Source organism: Rhineura floridana, chromosome 1, assembly GCF_030035675.1.
Source record: "Rhineura floridana isolate rRhiFlo1 chromosome 1, rRhiFlo1.hap2, whole genome shotgun sequence".
Taxonomy (NCBI): Eukaryota; Metazoa; Chordata; class Lepidosauria; order Squamata; family Rhineuridae; genus Rhineura; species Rhineura floridana.
The window spans coordinates 310,869,481-310,887,816 of record NC_084480.1 but is presented as its reverse complement, the minus strand read 5'-3'; the positions used below and the strand labels follow the sequence as shown (position 1 = coordinate 310,887,816).

The following is an 18,336-nucleotide window of genomic DNA, read 5'->3' as shown; positions in this document are numbered from 1 at the left end:
AAAAGGGGTCGAGGTCCACTCAGCCTTCCATCCATCCGTGGTCGGTAAAATGAGTACCCGGCATATGCTGGGGGGTAAAAAAAGGCCAGGGAAGGAACTGGCAATCCCACCCCATATATACGCTCTGCCTAGTAAACGTCGCAAGACGTCACCCTAAGAGTCGGAAACGACTCGCACTACAAGTGCGGGGACACCTTTACCTTTTATTCATTAGAGACAAGATGCAGCCACTGCTTCCCTTGGAGATTTAACTTCTAAAGATCCCAGGAAGGCAGGTGAACTGGTACAAAACTTACAGGCAAACTACACCAACAAATGTTACGAGGCATCCCATAAAGACAATGTAGATGAGCCCCCTCCCAGGGAGAATGAGTTTAATTTTTCATTATTCCAAATCGGTCTCCAAATCAGTTTGCATTAAAAAAAAAAATCCTAAAGAAAATGCATCAGCTATAAATCTCTGCCTGCTTGCAAAGTCATAGGAACACAGGAAGTTGCCTTCTTCTGTGTTGCACCATTGGTCCATTTACCTCAGTAGTGTCTACACTGACTGGCAGCGGCTTCCCAGGGTTTCAGACAGGGTTCTCTCCCAGTCTTACCTGGAGATGCCGGGGGTAGAGCCTGGGACCTTCTGCATGTGAAGCAAGTGCTCTGCCACTCAGCAGTGGCCCTTCCCTTCAGATGAGCCCCCTTTTCCTTTGGACAGAAAGGTGCTCTGTTTGCTCTCTATGTATGTTTCTTATGTTTTTAAATATGATGTTAAACCACGGTTTTGTGTGGTTTTTTTGTAAAAACAGAGAGGTGCTGGTACTCTGTACCAGTGAGTTGAATCACACACAAAAAAGCATTGTTGTTAAGTCACTTGGAGATTTCTGTGTAACAAGCGAGTTAACAGGTCTAATGCTATCAGTGCTTTTTGTGTGTGTAAAAAATGAGGTGCCCATAGTTGTTATGTGCCTTCATGTCAATTACAACTTATGGCGACCCTATGAATCGGCGACCTCCAAGAGCATCTGTTGTGAACCACCCTGTTCAGATCTTGTAAGTTCAGGTCTGTGGCTTCCTTTATGGAATCAATCCATCTCTTGTTTGGCCTTCCTCTTTTTCTACTCCCTTCTGTTTTTCCCAGCATTATTGTCTTTCCTAGTGAATCATGTCTTCTCATGATGTGTCCAAAGTATGATAACCTCAGTTTCATCATTTTGGCTTCTAGTGATAGTTCTGGTTTAATTTGTTCTGACACCCAATTATTCATCTTTTTTGCAGTCCGTGGTATCCCCAAAGCTCTCCTCCAACACCACATTTCAAATGAGTGGATTTTTCTCTTATCTGCCTTTTTCACTTTCCAACTTTCACATCCATACATAGAGATGGTCTGAATGATCCTGACTTTGGTGTTCAGTGATACATCTTTGCATTTGAGGACCTTTTCTAGTTCTCTCATAGCTGCCCTCCCCAGACCTAGCCTTCTTCTGATTTCTTGACTATTGTCTCCATTTTGGTTAACGATTGTGCAGAGGTATTGATAATACTCATATCTTAAAAATGCTGTGGGTGCCAGCACAAAATGGTTGCCATGGGCAGCAAAAAAAAAAAAAGTGTGGTGACAGTACTGTCACTCACAAAAAGGCATTGCATACTATTATTAATTTTTTTCCCCAGAACTCAGAAATGCAGCTCATCCCTGTGGTTCAAATAGTGGGACAGGAGACCACAGAGATGGCAAGGCCAGTTTCCCCCATCAGTTACCTCCCTATCGTTATTTGCCAGAAGGTACCACATGTCACACAAAGGTGATGCCCTGCCCTTTTGGCACAGGAAAAAAGTGAGAAGCTGCTGCAGAAGCTTGAGTCAGGCGGCAGGAACTTGGCAGAGCTCCACACACCTGACAGGGGCTGATGCCAGCAGCCAGCTGTGAGCACAGCCATGATAGCGATGCTCTGCCTTCATAGTATGCTCCAGTTGCTGGAAGCCCCGGGAGTCAGAGTGCTCTTGTGCTGCCTGGAGGTCGTGACCTCCCTATCGGAAGCCGTGCTTGAGGGCTTCCCATGAGCATCTGGTTGGCAACTGTGAGGACAGGATGCTGGACTAGATGGGTCACTGGCCTGATCCAGCAGGACTCTTCTTATGTTCTTACAGCAATTGCTGAGTTAGGTCTGCCTCGCAAGCCATTCTTGGAAGCCTTGAACACTGCTGCTCTCACAGACACAACATGCAGTGGAAACACTGGAACCCTTTCTACATCTGTCCCCAAAGCACTCTTTGGAGTAGAAGGAGAGCGCTGCTAAAATCAGTCCTTGGATGGAAGTTGCAACTGTCAGTCACAAACCTGCTCCCCCCCTCACTAGTTCCCTGCCTGTCAGAAAGTCAAATTTCTATCAGTTTTGGGTTTACAAAAAACTGAAATTAAGCAAGATCCAAAACCAGTCCAAAGCTTTGGGAAACACATTTTTCACTTTAGATAACTTTGGATAAGAGTTGCTTTGCCTTGGATGCCAGGGCTGTGCATCAGATCTGGCCAAAGCCCAGATTCCAAACTGAATTGGGTCAGCTTGGACCAATCTGAGCTTTGGCTGAATGAGCCTGAACCAAATATGCTTGGTTCACGCTGATCTGGGCTTTGGCTGAATCGGGTTGAGACAGCCTCCCCGGAGTGATCTGGGGCTGTGAAAAGTTGGGGCAGTTTGGTGGTGGGGGGAGGAGAGGCATGTATGCATTCTTACTAGAAAGCAAGCCCCTCTTATCTCAGTGGGCCTTCCTTTAAAGTAAGCCTGCAGAGGATCTGCAGAACTTTCTGCACGTGTGAACAGAACTCCTTCTCCAGAAGGAAGTCCCTTGGACTCCAGTGGGGCTTCCTCTCCAGTTCACCATGAGAAGAGTGTGAGAAATGTGTGCTCTTCATTCAGGTCCACCCATGGGGATTCAATGCACTCCCCATTGCATTGCAGATCCTTCTTTCCTTCCCTCCTGGTGCTTTCCAAGGGCTAAATGTCAGCAGAGGCTGGCAGGATGGTCCGGGCAGGGTGGCACTGCTTACCTGGCTTCCCAGCACCATGCCTTGCTGCTGGTTGCTGGGAGGGAGGGGGAAGGCAGCAGGGAGCTCAGTGTAGTATGAGCACAGCAGTGGTGCCATTGTGCCTCTCCCTGCTGCCTCACCCCTCCCCTTCTCAGTAGCCAGGAGCGATGCACAGTGTTGGGAAGCCTGATAAGCAATGCTGCTCTGCCCATGCTACCCTGCTAATGCTCACACCCCTCTTGACTGTATGTTTATTTAGGGTTTGAAAACCCTGACTAAACGTGTGGTTGGGAGAAAGGAGATGCAATGTCTCCTTCTATCCCCTCTACCCACGAAGGCATGTTTAATTAGGGTTTAAAAGCCTTAGGGGTGGCCCCCAAATACATTTGGGGCCTGGATCCAGATTGGGTCTGCCCCAGATCATCCCATGGGGCCAATCCAAAGTGCCAGAGAAGGCCCAAGGTCAGATGGGGGGGGGTTGTGCACAGCCTATCAGCTGGGACCACTTTGGTTCAGTATTGAGGTTTTTTTCTGGTGTAGATGCACAGTCTGAGTAATTTGGGATAGTATCAGGCTGGGGCTGGGGAACCTGGGGGCCTCCAGATATTACTGGAGTGCCACTCCCATTTCAGAAGCAATCAGACAAACAAAGCCATTGAGTTAGTAATCAATGGGATAAAGGAAGCTGCTTTATATTGAAGTCAGATAATTGGTCCATTCTGCATTGCCTGCATGGATTGTGAGCATGGACTGTCTAGGTCTTCACAGAGCTTGGAAGATTACTTTTAGAAAGTAATAAATTACAATTACATGGCCCAAAAAAAGTCGTAATTACCGTTACAATTACAATTGCTCTGAAAGTAACTGATTACTTTACTTTTCCTCCAAAGTAATCGCTACAATTACATTTCAGTTACTTTAAAAAAACGCCTGCAAGGTGCTGGCCTTGGCTGCTGCACATCTAAGTAGCCTAAAACAACATTAAAAATAAACAAACACATACAGAGGTAGTAGAATAATTCTTTTTATTCATAAGATAGTAATGGTGGTCTCTCCGCTGGTAAGGGAGGTGGGGAGGGAGGCTGAGGCCACTACTCAGTTCTTTGCACATCAAAGCAAGTGCAACCCCCTCCCCACTCAGCCAGCCAGCATAATCTCTCTCACTTAACCAGCTCCCGGACTCTGCCCTGCCACCAACTAAGGGGCACTCACTCAAGCAAACATTTTCCCCTGAGATGCAAAAAAGTTAAAATACTGCTAATGCAGCACAATAGCCAGAGAAGGTGGTGGAGGCCACTTTGTGTGCCAAGTGCAAACACAGTATTCTCTCTCTCTCTCTCTCTCTCTCTCACACACACACACACACACACACGTTGTCATCTTTCACCTCCACAGTTCTTTATCTTCATTCTGCTGCTGCCTCCTTCTCCTCCTGTATCCATGTTCTTGACCTCCAGATCCTTTTCCCCTCCACTCCATTCTTCACCACCATCCATTTTTTGAAATAATTGTTTTCTCCACTCCACCCTGTCTCACTCTCCGCCTCCTCCCTTGTCTCCTCCTACCCATCCACAGAGCATGAGGAAAGAGCGACGCTGCCCAGAAGCCCAGTTTGAGGCACATGATTTTCATCCACAAATCAGAGGAGCAGAAGACTTCCCCTGCTCCCCCCCCAAGTAATGCCCAAAAGTAATTCTGGAAACGTTACAATTACTCCACAAAAGTAGTAAAATTACTCCTAGTTCTATTACAATCGAAATGTAAAGGAATTACCTACTCGTTACTCAAGAATGTAATGAATCGCAAGTAATTCGTTACTTGTGACTATTTACTTCCAAGCTCTGGGTCTTCAGTTAGGAATCTGTCCCAGCCCTACCTGGAGGAGCCAAGGGCTGAACCTCAGATCGCCTGTGTGCAAAGCCACTGAGCTTCATCTGTTTGGGCCCAGCCAAAGCATTGCTCACACAATATTCACAAACAACTACCATCTCCTGAAAGGGTAGCAGCTACTGGGGTATAGGTCTGTTGCTTTCTTGAAATATCCCTGCTTTCACAGAAGAGTCTGGATGTGGAACAACAAATGACAGTGCCTTCAGATCAGAAGGGAAGCTTCTGTTATTAATGTGTCTGCCAAGGGAAGGATAACAATGGGGCTTTCTTAACAATCATTTTATTCTTATAAATACACAACTGCATAGGGTGATTGTGAGCATCTAATCAACTATCTCCCCCACAACCTGGATCTTCCTGGCAGACTGCATGATCATGATTCTCTTGATGTCCACAAAGGTCTTCTTCTTGGTCTCTGGGAGAATCCTCAAGATATAACAAAAAATGGCTACACAGATAGGGACGAAAAAGAGGAAGATGTAGGATCCAATATACCTCTAGAGATGAAAAGGAAATTGGGGGTTGAGGAAGGAGAGAAAGAGGCAGTCATGAGCATAATATGGACACTTTCTATCTATCATCTATCTATCTATCACACACACATATCCTTGGAGCTGTGTTCCCCCTGCCTCAGGAGATGAAGGCAGAATTTGTGTGTGTGTGTGTTTAAAAAAGTCCTCATTAACACCTTGGAGGTATGAGAGCCTGTCTGGGAAGGCATTAGATTAAACTAGGGCCAGAACTAGGTTTCTTGGTGCCCAGGCCAAACAACATGAAGTGCACCCCTAAGCCAACCCTATATTTAATGATGTAAAAAAACCAGTTGTAATAAAATAATAAACCACAAGTATCATTTAAATATTTATTTCAATTGTAGTAACACTGCAAAAGCAATTAAATCTAGACCATGACAAAAATCACGATATTGTAGCATTTATTGACACCAGTAGAAATTTTGTAAATATAATGTAGACTATTTAATTACAATAGTATTGATACAATGATAGAAAATAGAAGGGGGAAAATTAGGCAGATCATTAGAAAGAAACAGTAAAAATCACAAAATTATAAAAAAATCTTTCAAATCAGAAAATCCTCAAACATTAACTTATCATGTAGCCCTCTGAGCATTAATTGCAGCACGATCTTAATTACTTGGTAGAAATGTATTTGTTTGTAATTTTGTTTCTAATCAAAAGGATCACCATATTTCATAATCTCTCTTGTCCAAGAGAAGATCTCAGATATGTTTTAATTAATTTTGATGTGCTGAAGCTTCTTTCACAGTTATAGTTAAAAAAATATTTAAAAATAGTAAATTAGTGTTGGCCTTGGACACTGTTGATGACTATGAATGATCAATACCACGTAGTGATGGAACTGAAATATAGGCAAGACCCAAATCAAGGTCGTTTGCATCTAGGACTGTGGCATTGCGATTTTACTAGCAAGAGTGCATGTCTGAGCATATGCCTGTTGCACGGGGTCTTCTTTGTTGCAAACATGCTCTCCGTACACATGGACGCTGACAGCAGAGCTGGGGTAATGGCAAGTGTGCCATCCTGCCTGGCTCCCAAAACATTTGCCTTGCTGTCTCCAACTTGACTTTAAAGATTATTGTTTTTGTTGCCACTGTGCCTCACCCTACCCCCACCCCAATGACATTAGGTACTACCCGTCCAGAGGAATCTCACTTAACGCTTCATTAAAATAAATTTTATTTTTGTAAAGGATGTGTATATGTATATTATTATATATACAAGCACCTAACATTAATCATGATTTTGGTGCCCCCTTGAATCAGGTGCCCTAGGCAAGGGACCCACTCATCCCACCCTAGTTCTGGCTCTGGTTTAAAGTACAGAATAAGTGTGCATTCTGCAACCCAATCAGCTTATGGAGGCAGTGGTTTGAGATGGAAACGGGAGAAGCACACTATGCAGGTATAGTTACATTGACCAGAGGCTACATTTGACCCACCACACACAGGGTCTGGTGGTACATATCACTATTCCCTTTCATGGCTGCAGAGGGCTCCAAACTATGAGCATATACCGTAGAAAGTATCTCTGAGTCTTGGCCTATACTTGCAGTTCTTGCTTCAAGTCTGAGATATTATGACAGCACATATGATCACACAAATGAAACCACCTTATATGGAATTAAAATACTTGCTATTTATTTACACATTTATAAAATGATTCACAGCTTGAAGCAATCCAAGCAATACAACAGGGTAAAAAATACAAAAAACACAAGTTCTAAAAAAAAGTATAAATCCATTCGTACTTGGTCATCAAGCTCAGTATCATCTCTGCTGCCTGGCAGCAACTCTTAAGATTCTCAGAGGTCTTTATGAGGCCTACCTAGAGATGCCAAGGTTTGATCCTGGGACCTTCTACATGCAAAACATGCACTCCATTGGTGACCTCTTAACTCCCCGCCTGGAAGCAAGAGTTGTTTGCATGCATCCAAATGCATGCATTGGATCTCATGGCCAGCTGGATATTTGAGCTGGACATACTGACAAATCCAGGCATGGTGAACCTGTGGCTCTCTGGACATAACTGGACACCAATTCCCATCATTCCCAGCCAGCAATATCTGAAGGACCTCAGGTTCCATATCCTTGCACTAAACCATGTTGGAAAATATGTAAATCTCTGAGATGCCTTACTGTTCAGCTTTAACAAAAAGCACTGGCTAGATTTTTAGGGGCAAGGAACAATGACAAACTCTAAGGGCACACCTTGATATCTCTAAGGGCATGGCTTGATATGTGGGCTTTTGTTTTTGAGGGTGAAGAATCACAGTGCCTGGGGTCTGATTTGGTTTACTGAGGCAACAAACTGGTCATCAATGTCACTCACCTCTAAATGAAGAAATGTCACTCCTGTCATAAAGGTCATCATCCAGTGCATAAATCCTGCTATCACGTAGGCTGAGGCCCGCGAGGGCTGAAGGAAGAGCTCTAGAACCACTACAGATGGAACTGAATCTTGGCAGAGAGAAAGGATTCAGGGCATTGAACACAAGGTTTTCATTGACTCACTAAGTGATCTATTCTATTCTTATCTTGCATGTCATCCATGGGGCTTAGTACTTACTTGGACCAATGCACTGTGCAAAGAGGAATATGAGAACAAAAATTGTGCTGAAATATGCCATCTCTGGGACGGTGTCCTGTTGGAAAGAGTTGTGTATACTTCAGTTATGTATGAGTGATGTTGCCAAGTGCCTTTAATATAGAGCAAGGGTAGCCAATGTGGTGCCCTGCAGATGTTGCTGGGCTAAAGCTCCAGTCATCCTTGTCCACAGATCACAGAGGGTGAGGCTGATGGAAGTTGGAGTCCACCACAGTGACTACCTCTGATCTTCAGGGATGTCCCTTCTTTACAATTGTCATCCCTTTCACCACAGCACTGTTGGCCTGCAGAATGCAACAGGTACCACATCAACAGCTGAGCCCAGATGAGATCTCTTGCATGGGAGTGCTTCATTCAAGTCACTTTTGCAGGTAAGATTTGCAGATGGGAACCTACACTCCTTTTTGTCCATCCCCTTGAAGCTTTCATGCAAAATTCAATTAAATGTTACTGTCCAAAGTAATTTTCCTCTTGATTCTCATTCTACAGATCAGCCTATCAGAAGGACATCCATTTTCAATCACTTCTATTCCCATGCATTATATGTGGATTAGAAGGGAGGTTGCCAAAGGGCAGACCATTCAGTGATGCCTAGGTTCAAATGGCTACAGTGCTTGAAGTTTTGACTTACCAACCTGTATTTCCAGGGTAATAGTTAACAGGATACAAAGGACACAGCAGATTCCAAAGCCAAAGAGAAGCAGAACCCTCCGGCCCACAGAATCAATTAGATACATCTAAAGAAAGGCAAGCAAGTGCGTAAGAGGACATCACAAGCCAGTGAGGTGTCATGAATAGAGTGTGGGACTCAGGCCTGGTTCAAACAGTTGCTTGATCACTGTTTGGTCACTCTCCCCTCAGCTTAAGAGTCACTAATGGGCAAAAAACCCTTGCAGTTTAAGAACGTACCTATAGCTCACAGATATTTCTATCAAACTTTAAAAAGCGGGGAAATTGGGCAGCTATAGTGAATGCACCAAGGGAGCAGGAGACCCGACCTCCTCTCTGAGATATTGTACTGCCCTGCAAATTTGTAAAAATGCAAAGTTTGGCTTGGTCTTTCACAGTCCAATCCAATTCCTGTGTAGCTTGGAAGAATTTAGTAATTTGGGGAGGGGAGGGGAAAGGCAGGTCTGATCATTTGCATACTTATTGAGTTCAGTGGAGTTTACATCTGTGCAATCATATTTAGGATAGGTAAAACATGATGGGGAAGAGGAGAAGGGGGAGTGAGTGAGGAAGAGGGGTGAGGAGATGGGTGCAGAAAGAAGGGTGGGGACAGGGGGAGGGGAGGGGAGGGGAGGGAAGAGGGAGAACGGAGGGTAAGGAGGAGGGTGGAGATTAGAAGGGGAGAGGGGGGACAAGGGAAGGAAGGGGGAGGGGAAGAGAAGGAGGGAGTGGATAGGAGGGAGGTGGAGGGGAGGTTGTGTGCTTATAGAGTTCAGTGAGATTTACTCCTGTGCAATCATGCTTAGAATAGGTGAAACTGAACTGGAGGAGGGGCAGGGAAGGGGAGAAGGGGGAATTTGGAGGGAAGGAGAGGAAAGATAGGGGTAGGGATGGAAGGTGAAGGGAGAGAGGGAGGGAGGAGGGAACGGAAGGGGGGAGATTGGTTGGGTGGAAACTGGACAGAGGAAAAGCCCCTTTCTTTTCCAAAATAAAACATTGTTAACATTATTTGGGGGGGTTTCCCCCACCTTTTTATTCTACAGCAGACACATGTAGTCTTCGACCCAAATTTAAACCAAAGCTATCCCTGGCCACATACACACCAGACCTTTGTTCCATTTGAAACAGTCATGGCTTCCCCCAAAGAATCCTGGGAAGTGTAGTTTGTGAAGGGTGCTGAGAGTTGCTAGGAGAGGCCATATTCCCCTCACAGAGCTTCAATCCCGAGAAGAGGGGCTGACTGTTCAGTCACTCTGGCCACTGGAACTCTGTCTGGGGAATGGGAATCTCCTAACAATTCTCAGCGCTCTTCACAAACTACATGTCCCAGGATTCTTTGGGAGAAGCCATGACTGTCTAAAATGAATTAAAGGTCTGGCGTGGGTGTGGCCACCTGATTAGCCAAGCCAAACAACTGAGTCTGGCTTTTAGTATACTGACAGTTGGCTCTTAATGAGCATACCTGCACTATCATAGACTCCAATGTTAAATTCCTTAAATTAATTACAAATCAACTATGCATTTTTTAACGTTTAAACCACAGAAGATGAAGGTCAGAATATGGGGCAAGGTCAGAAATAGGATTACAGGTACTCTGTGAACATGGCTGATTTTTAATTAATTTCAACAAATTATGAGACCACTGACAAAAAAAAGTTCAACAGGGGTCTCAATTTTTTTTCTCTTGTTTTAGACTTTGAAATCTGGATTCTCTCTGAGTGTTTTGTGTATCACCATGAAAACTTAGGGGGCTATTAAGCAAGCATTTCTGAGTTCAGGATGATAACTTTTGTAAGGTTTTGTTCTGAAATGAGCTTATGGAAAGCAGCAGAGTGGCATGGAGTGTATTTTCAATTTAGCATTGCAGAATGTGAAAAATCCATGCTTGGCTATAATATATAGCGACTCCCGTGGCTGTATAATGAGTTAACACTGTTCTTTCAAGGATAAAATGGGAAGGCCTCACACATCTTGGAAGAATGGTGGGATCAAAATGGAGACAAATACAAAATTGGAGTATTACGCAGATGGGGAAAATGAAAACTGACCACAAAATTGGGGAAGTACAGCTAGCGGGGGGGGGGAAGGGAAGAAGAGAACTCCAGGTACTAGAAAAAAGAGCCAGTGTGTCTCAGAACAATCATTCCCTGCAAGCATAGTTTGGATAGCAATTCTCATCAAGTGCGTATGTGGAATTATCATACTGTCTTACATAGCTGATTGCTGTTGAAAACGTGTCCCTGTGGAAGGAGAACTCTGAGATGTATTGGACCTGAAATGAATCGTCTTTCAAGTACCCACAGTTTCCTCCATTCACTCTCCCCCTTTCTGTATGGTAAAATCACATGAACAGGTCATTCATCCTTAGCGGAAGGTACTAGGAGTATCCAACCACTGTGTGCTCTAGGCTGAAGAATGAGCCAGATTGGACTGATTCAGAGTGAGCAAGAGCGCAATGTCAACAAAGCACCTGAGTCAGATCAGGGCCCCCAGAAACCCCCATGTTGTTCTGTGTTTTTTTTTCTGTACTCTCATCTCAGCTTTTCTTTACACCCTAACTTGATGTTTTCTTGGTTTCTGTGTTTCTCTACTCTGGGTCCTTGGGCTATGCAAGAAGTGTGGCTGTTTGGAATGCTGCCTGTGGAACACTGAAGTGTCGTGGATCATTTGTTTTCTGCTGTTAAAACAGAGCAGTGGAGGATTTTTTTTAAGTTAAAAGTTAATGCTGCACTGCTTGAGTTAATGCTGCACTCCATAGGCAGTATTAAGGGCAGCCTCTTCTTGTAATGACTATAGGAGGGCATCCTCTCCCAGCACTAGCACTGGAACTCTAAGCCAGCCAGTGCAAAGCTGCTATTAACATTATTAACACGTGTATTTTTAAATACAAGTAAGAATACAAGCCTTTTAGTCTCCTCTTAATTATTTTAAGCTAAGAAAGACAAAGAGACCCCCCCCAAATATAAAGCTAGTATTTATTTATTTATTTATTGTATTTGTATACCGCCCCATAGCCGAAGCTCTCTGGGCGGCTTACAGTAAAGTGGATCCATTTTTCATACCCCTTACAAAAAGCCACTGGATCTGTAATTTGGCAGACTTAATCCATTCTGGAGGGCCTCCTATGGCGGGCAATTTCATGCGCTTTTGCCAAATGGGACATTGTAGCCATTTAAGACTCCCCATAAGTGTGAATGGGAAACACAGAACTACATTTTATTCAGAGTGGCTCAGATCAAACAAATTACAGATCAAAGTGGACCGAGCACAAAGCTACTAAGAGACTTTTTTTTAAAAAAAAGACAGATATGAGAACATTTAGATGCTAGGTGTGTGCATCAGCTCTATGTATAAGCCGGAATGATGCAGTAAATTGGAGTGATTCTGGGTAGTCTTTCACACTACTGAGTCAGATCATGCCATTAACAAGGTGGATCAGGGAGTGCCTAACATTCTTGTCTTCATTTTTGCGTAAAGTTAAATACACAGCTGTCCCCCCCCTTTTTTTACTGAAAAATGAATCCAACCTGACTGGAGAAGAGCCTAGCACTGGGGTGGGTGGGTAAAGAGAGGTGTTTTTGCTTTGTTTGGGGGTTGTTTTTGACAGACAGATCTAGCTTTTAATCACAGGGAATTATTTTTTTCCAATGCACTCCAATCACAGTCATTTGATAAGCAGGGATATTGAAGCAAACATGTGGGTTGCCATTCTCCTTTGAGTTTTGGAGCAGGGAGCACACTAAGTCACCTACAACAAAGCACCTCCATTAGCCAAACCTGGAGAGGAAACAGGTTGATCTGCCGATCAGTTGCAAAATCTCTTTGAAGCTGTTTACAAAAAAAAAGAGCACTCAAGCTGATCCCACCAGTTTTTACTCGAAAAGAGTGTGGAGTTTGGCTAGTGTCATGTGCCCCCATTTTCAGAAGAGAGAGGTGGAGACTCATTGGAGCTGGCGGAACAGTGAGCGTGTTTCTACCCCAAGACTATTGGACTTGCTCCTTTCCCAATCATTCTTTTTCTTAATAAATGGTTGAAAACCGTCACTCACTCTCACTCTCTTTTTTTCTTCGTGAAGGGTACTTCCATGAAAAAGCGAGGTTGAAATATATGATCATAAAGCAGAACAGCTCCTAGCCCTACATATATATCTGAGCTTTGTCAGGTTTCTTACTCATGCCCCAATTTTCAGACTTATTAGGTGGTAGCCCTGCTCAGAAAAAATCCATTGGAGTTAATGGACATGAGTAACACAGTTCATTAATTTCATTAGGTCTACTCTGAGTAGGACTTAGTTGAATACCACCCATCCCCTCAAAAAGGGGAAAAAACCTAAGGAAGGGAATGTACTTATTTATTTACCTACTTATTTATTCTATTAAATGTATATCCCCCCCCGCCTCCTAGAAGGAGCCCGGGGCAGCAAATAAAAACACTAAAAACACACTAAGATATCTTAAAAACAAAAGACTTTAAAACATTTTTTTAAAAACATCTTTAAAAATACATTGAAACAAATGTGATTTCTATTTTTCTACCCCCAAATAGTAAAGTCTGTCCTTGCAGAACTGTTGTACAAATCTTTCTGAAATTTCCCATGATTCATCCCCTCAGAAAGGATAGCCATATCTGCAAGCTGCACCCAACGACAGAAGAAAAAAGCAGCGATTTTTTTTTAAAAAAAATACTTATTAATAGTTTCTGCACAAAAAAGTCCTAGATGCATCTGCATTCAATGTATGGTGCTTCAACCACTCCTGAGAGGTTTCTTCACCTTCAACTTGAACCCACATGCAAACAGGGGGTAAAAAATGTTATATCTGTTTAAAATTCTCCATTACAGTCAAAACAAAGCTTCAGATTTAATAGGCCAGATTCAGCTGCTTCCAAATGCTACAGATACAGTATAAAGCCAATCTTGTTGGCACTATACAGCCATTGTACACAGCCAGTCTGGCACCCCCACTGGTGTGCTCACGCTGTGCTGACCTACCCACAGTAAACCACAGTAACTCTGGTGCTGGGACATCAGGGCCTCCAAACTGCCACCGATAACAGATGTCCTTTATTAAGGAGGATCCGAAATGTAATGGAAACATCTTGAAGTGTGTGTTTGAATTTGAATATAGCCATTGTTACAACCAGGGGTCAAGGATCTTCAGCATAAGGGTCTGAACAGGGCCGGCCCCAGGCATGCCGGGACCCTTGGGCACCAGCCTGCCCCGGGCCCTGGCACTCCCCTTCTGTGATACGCTGCAGGATTGGTACCGCAGATTGCAGGTCAGGAGCTTCCAAGCCGCCCATCATTCCCTTGCTCAACCTACATTTCTGCTTTTGCAGCTGTGTGCGGTGTGCGCTCAAGGTTGCAATCAGTCAAGATGGTGGCCGAGGTTTCCCTAAGGGGCTGAAGCCTCTACTGCCATCTTGGTTGATGGCACGCATGTGTGCTACACGCGAGCACTGCTGCCATCAACCAAGATGGTGGCAGAGGCTTCAGCCCCTTTGGGAAACCTCAGCCACTATCTTGGTTAATGGTAACCCTGTGTGCACAGTGCGCACAGCCGCAAAAATAGCACAGAGAAAGGTAGGTGTAGCGGGGGAATGGTGGGCGACTCGGAAGCTCCTGCCCTGTGATCCGCAGCAGCAATCCTGCTGTGGATTGTGGAAGGGGAGCGCAGGGGCCCCTCAGGGACCCCTCAGGGGCCCTGTAGCTCCAGGGGCCCTCGGCCAGGGCCCCACCTGGCCGCCCTTTAGAGCCAGCCCAGGGTCTGAAGCTAAGACTAGCAATGCAATCCTATACAGGTCTACCCATTAGGACATAAGAAGAGCCTCACTGGATCACAGAAGAGCCTCACTGGATCACGCCAGTGGCCCACCTAGTCCATCATCCTGTTCTCACAGTGACCAATCAGATGCCCCTATGGGAAAGCAGCAAGCAGGACCTGAGTGCCAAGAGCACCTTCCCTTCCTGCAGTTTCCAGCAACTGGTATTTGAAAACATACTGCCTCTGACTATGGAGGCAAAGTACAGTTATCATTCCAAGTAGCCACTGATAGCCTTCTCCTTCACGGATTTGTCTAATTCTCTTTTAAAGCCATTGGTGACCTTCACTGCTTCTTGGGGGAAGGAATTTAACTATGTGCTGTGTGAAGTTCTTTCTTTTGTCTGTCTTGCATCTCCCAGCATCCAGCTTCATTGGATGTCCATGAGTTCTAGTGTGATGAGAGAGGGAGAAAAACTGTTCTCTAGCCACTTTCTCCATGGCATGCGTAATTTTATACACATCTGTCGTGTCACCTCTGACTTGCCTTTTCTGTACACTAAGAAGTCCCAAACGCTGCAGCCTTTCCTCACAGGGGAGACACTCAGATGTAATCCCCACAGAAGTCAATGAAACTTACTTCCAAATTAGAAATCTTAGCCATGGTGGTGCCCTCCAGACGTTGTTAGACGAAAACTCCCATCATGCCCAGGTGGAATGGTCAGTGGTCAGGGATGATGGCAACTGTAGTCCAGGAGCATCACGAGGGCATCACATTGTCTGTTCCAGTGTATACAATTGCAGCCTATGGGGCACATCTGCATCAAAGACTTAAACTGGTTTAACACTTACTCCTTTTCTAAAGGAAAAAGATCATCTGATGACCACTTTTGGTGGTTCTCCATGCCCCTGAAGTTCGGTCAGCCTCCACCAGGAACCGAGGCTTTAATGTGGCAGGCCCTGCCCTATGGAACTCCCCACCAATAGAGGTTGGCATCCCTCCATTCTTTCAGCCATCTCTTGAAAACTCAACTCTTTAAGCAGGCCTTTTAATGTGAAATACACACATACACACATAACCTGTGCAGTATTTATTGATGCTTTTATTGTTGTTTTTAATGATGTTTTATTGGTTTTTAATTTTATCATGCTTTTGTGTGTTGCCAGCCACCTTGATGTATTTTTGTACATCAAGCGCCTTATAAATACTTTAATTAATAAATAAATAATTTTAGTTGTATGGTAGCAGGGCAGAAACAAGGGGTTGTATCCAACTCAATCTTAGAGTAAATCCACATAAATTAATGGATGTAAATTAGTTATGCCCCTTAACTTTCAAGGGCTCTTCTCCACGCAGTTGGCCTAGATCTGAAAGCTGAATGTCTGGAGAAGGGACAGTCTCCTTTGGGGTAAAAGAGAGAGCTTCCCTGAGGAAACAGTGAGGAAATTGAGATTTTAATGCAGGAATATATCCTGCAGAATGAAAGAAACAACAGCAGGTGTTCCTGTTCTTTCTGATGCAGATTTTATTTCATGTAAAAATAAAGAATTAAAACCCAAATTACAAACAAATTCCCTCCCTACTCTTCAGATAGTTTCAAGGTCCAACCAGAAGCCAAGCAGTGTCTGTAACTGTAAGGCAAATGCCGGGAACCTCTGACCTTCCAGATGTTGTTAAACTACAACTCCCATGTGCCCCTGCAAGCATGGCCAATGGCCAGGGATGTAGTTCAGCAACACACACACCTGCTGTAACAGACTCCCTTAAAAGAATATGCAGAGAACCCTTTTAACTGCAATTCTCAGGATTTTTTTTTAAGCAGGCACGCTGTGATATCTGAATGACATAAAAGAGATGTAAACATCTGGAAAAGAATGAGTTTGAAGACTTAAAAGGCAAGAGAGCCAGCTGTCAGAGAGGCTTACTGCAAATATGGCCGAGAGGCAAAGCACACCGCTTGAGGCTATACTCAGGAACCGGACATTGTCTGCTGGTATATGCGTAGACACGTAGATTCTCTCTGTATAATAGTAAGCCTGAAATTAGACCAGAACAATCAAACGTTTTAGCTCAATGGAAGAAACTACTCTTAGTGACTAGAGATGGGGACTCTGCCCATTTTGGTTTCTTCCTGTTTCTCCTTCCCCCACTCTTACATTCAGTGGGGAAAGGCTGTAGTTCAGTGGCAGAGCCCTTGCGCCACATGCAGAAGGTCCCAGGTTCAAGCCCCTGCCATCTTCAGGAAGGGTTGGAAAAGACCTGTGCCTGAAATCCTGGAGAGTTCTCCAGTCAGTGTAGACAATACTGAGTTAGAAAGACCAATAGTCTGACTCTGTATAAGACAGCCTCCTACGTTCCTCATTTCCACATCAGTTTGTGGGCGTTTTTTTTTTTTAAGTCTTCACAAAAATTCATCAGCATGTTAATGTGAATTTCTCCTAATATACGTTTTTATGTATGCAACATTGCATGTGATAACACCTTTGTGTGTGTTGATTTCACCAATGTATGCATTTTTATGCGCAGTTTACTCCAGTGGATGCATTTTTGCACACATTCATTGGCTGGAGACCTGCACTGTAAAATTCAGAGAAGTGCAAAGGTTGAAGAATGGCTGAGTGTCAGCTGGTGAATTGTTTTGGAAAGTGTCAATTAGGTCGGGTTGCCCCCATCCCTAGTGTGGTGACCCAGGATTTCAGGAACTACAAAAACCCTATGTCAGCTTTTCTTAAGTATCTGGGTGGCCACTGTGGGAAACGACGCTGGGTGCACCATTGCTCTGGTTCAGCAGGGCTCTTGTGTTTTTATGTTCTGCACTGAGCCTTAGATGCCATCCGCCCTTAATCTAGAAGATATTCACCACCCAGAGAATGAAGGTAACGAGGCCTGTGCTTCAGAGATGCCATATTCCCTCTCCCTGCTCATAAACTGGGTTTGATTTCAGTAACTCTCAAGAAAGGAAGTTAGAGAAAAGGAGCTTATCAGATAGGGATGGACTGAGGAGCTAATTCTGTCCCATTTTAGTCTCGCTAGTACAGAATCATTGGTGCTGCCAAAGCTGTGGCTGTTACGGGGGATTTTATAATATGACTAGGGGCTGCTGCCCCTGCTTGCTTCATTCTCCAACCCCACCTAGATCCCACACGCATCCCAAGGCCTCCTCTCACTCCCTCTTCCAGTCACCCCCTAAGCCATCTCTGCAACCCTTTGGCCATACCACCCCCACCACTCCCCTCACACCTCTGCCAGATGCCCCTAGCTGTCACCCCACCCCTCTCACCAACCCCACCCCACTTGGGTCACCAGAGGGACCCCCCCGCACACACACTGGTTGCCAAAGTTCTGCCTCTGCCCCTCCAAGGGTCCCCAAACCTCCCCTGCCCTGGCAAGGATTTCCAAACCTCCTCTTCCCTCTCCATAGGTCTTCAAGTCTCCCCTCTTACCCCCTCCATGGGTCTCTGAACCTCCCCGCCCTCTCCACAGTTCTCCAAACCTTCCCCCTCTGCCAGTCTACAAAGCTCCTGTTGCTAAACAGTCCCCCTCCCTCTGCATGGGACTCCAAACCTCCACCCACTCCCCGTTTACATTATGGCTTTGCTGCTGCTGCTGCTCACTCGCCTGCCCACTAGGCCCCAGCTAGCCATCGCCACCTTCCCACCTCCATTACAGCCAAAGTTTACCTCTCGTTGCTCTCTTCACCTGTAAGCGTCACACTATGTTTGAAGGCTTCAGCACAGGGACGCACCTGCGCAGAAGCGTTCATGTGTAGCATGCTTACAAAAATATAATATAGTAAGATATGTTTGTCTGTGCTTTTAACCTTCATCCAACATCAAGAAAAAAAGTCACACTAA

At 44.7% G+C, this 18,336-nt stretch overlaps 1 protein-coding gene across 1 annotated transcript in view; it reads right to left on the bottom strand.

Moving 5' to 3' along the window:
* Positions 1-18,336, bottom strand: part of LOC133377579 (solute carrier family 2, facilitated glucose transporter member 5-like) — a 44,906-nt gene that overhangs the window by 8,575 nt on the left and 17,995 nt on the right. Inside the window, exons 8-14 of the mRNA XM_061611902.1 lie at positions 16,408-16,518; positions 8,688-8,789; positions 8,014-8,089; positions 7,777-7,904; positions 5,251-5,403; positions 2,116-2,124; positions 1,886-2,019 (exon numbers count right to left, since the gene is read on the bottom strand). Of these exons, the coding sequence (XP_061467886.1) occupies positions 1,886-2,019; positions 2,116-2,124; positions 5,251-5,403; positions 7,777-7,904; positions 8,014-8,089; positions 8,688-8,789; positions 16,408-16,518 (713 nt within the window). The remainder of the gene's footprint in view (positions 1-1,885; positions 2,020-2,115; positions 2,125-5,250; positions 5,404-7,776; positions 7,905-8,013; positions 8,090-8,687; positions 8,790-16,407; positions 16,519-18,336) is intronic.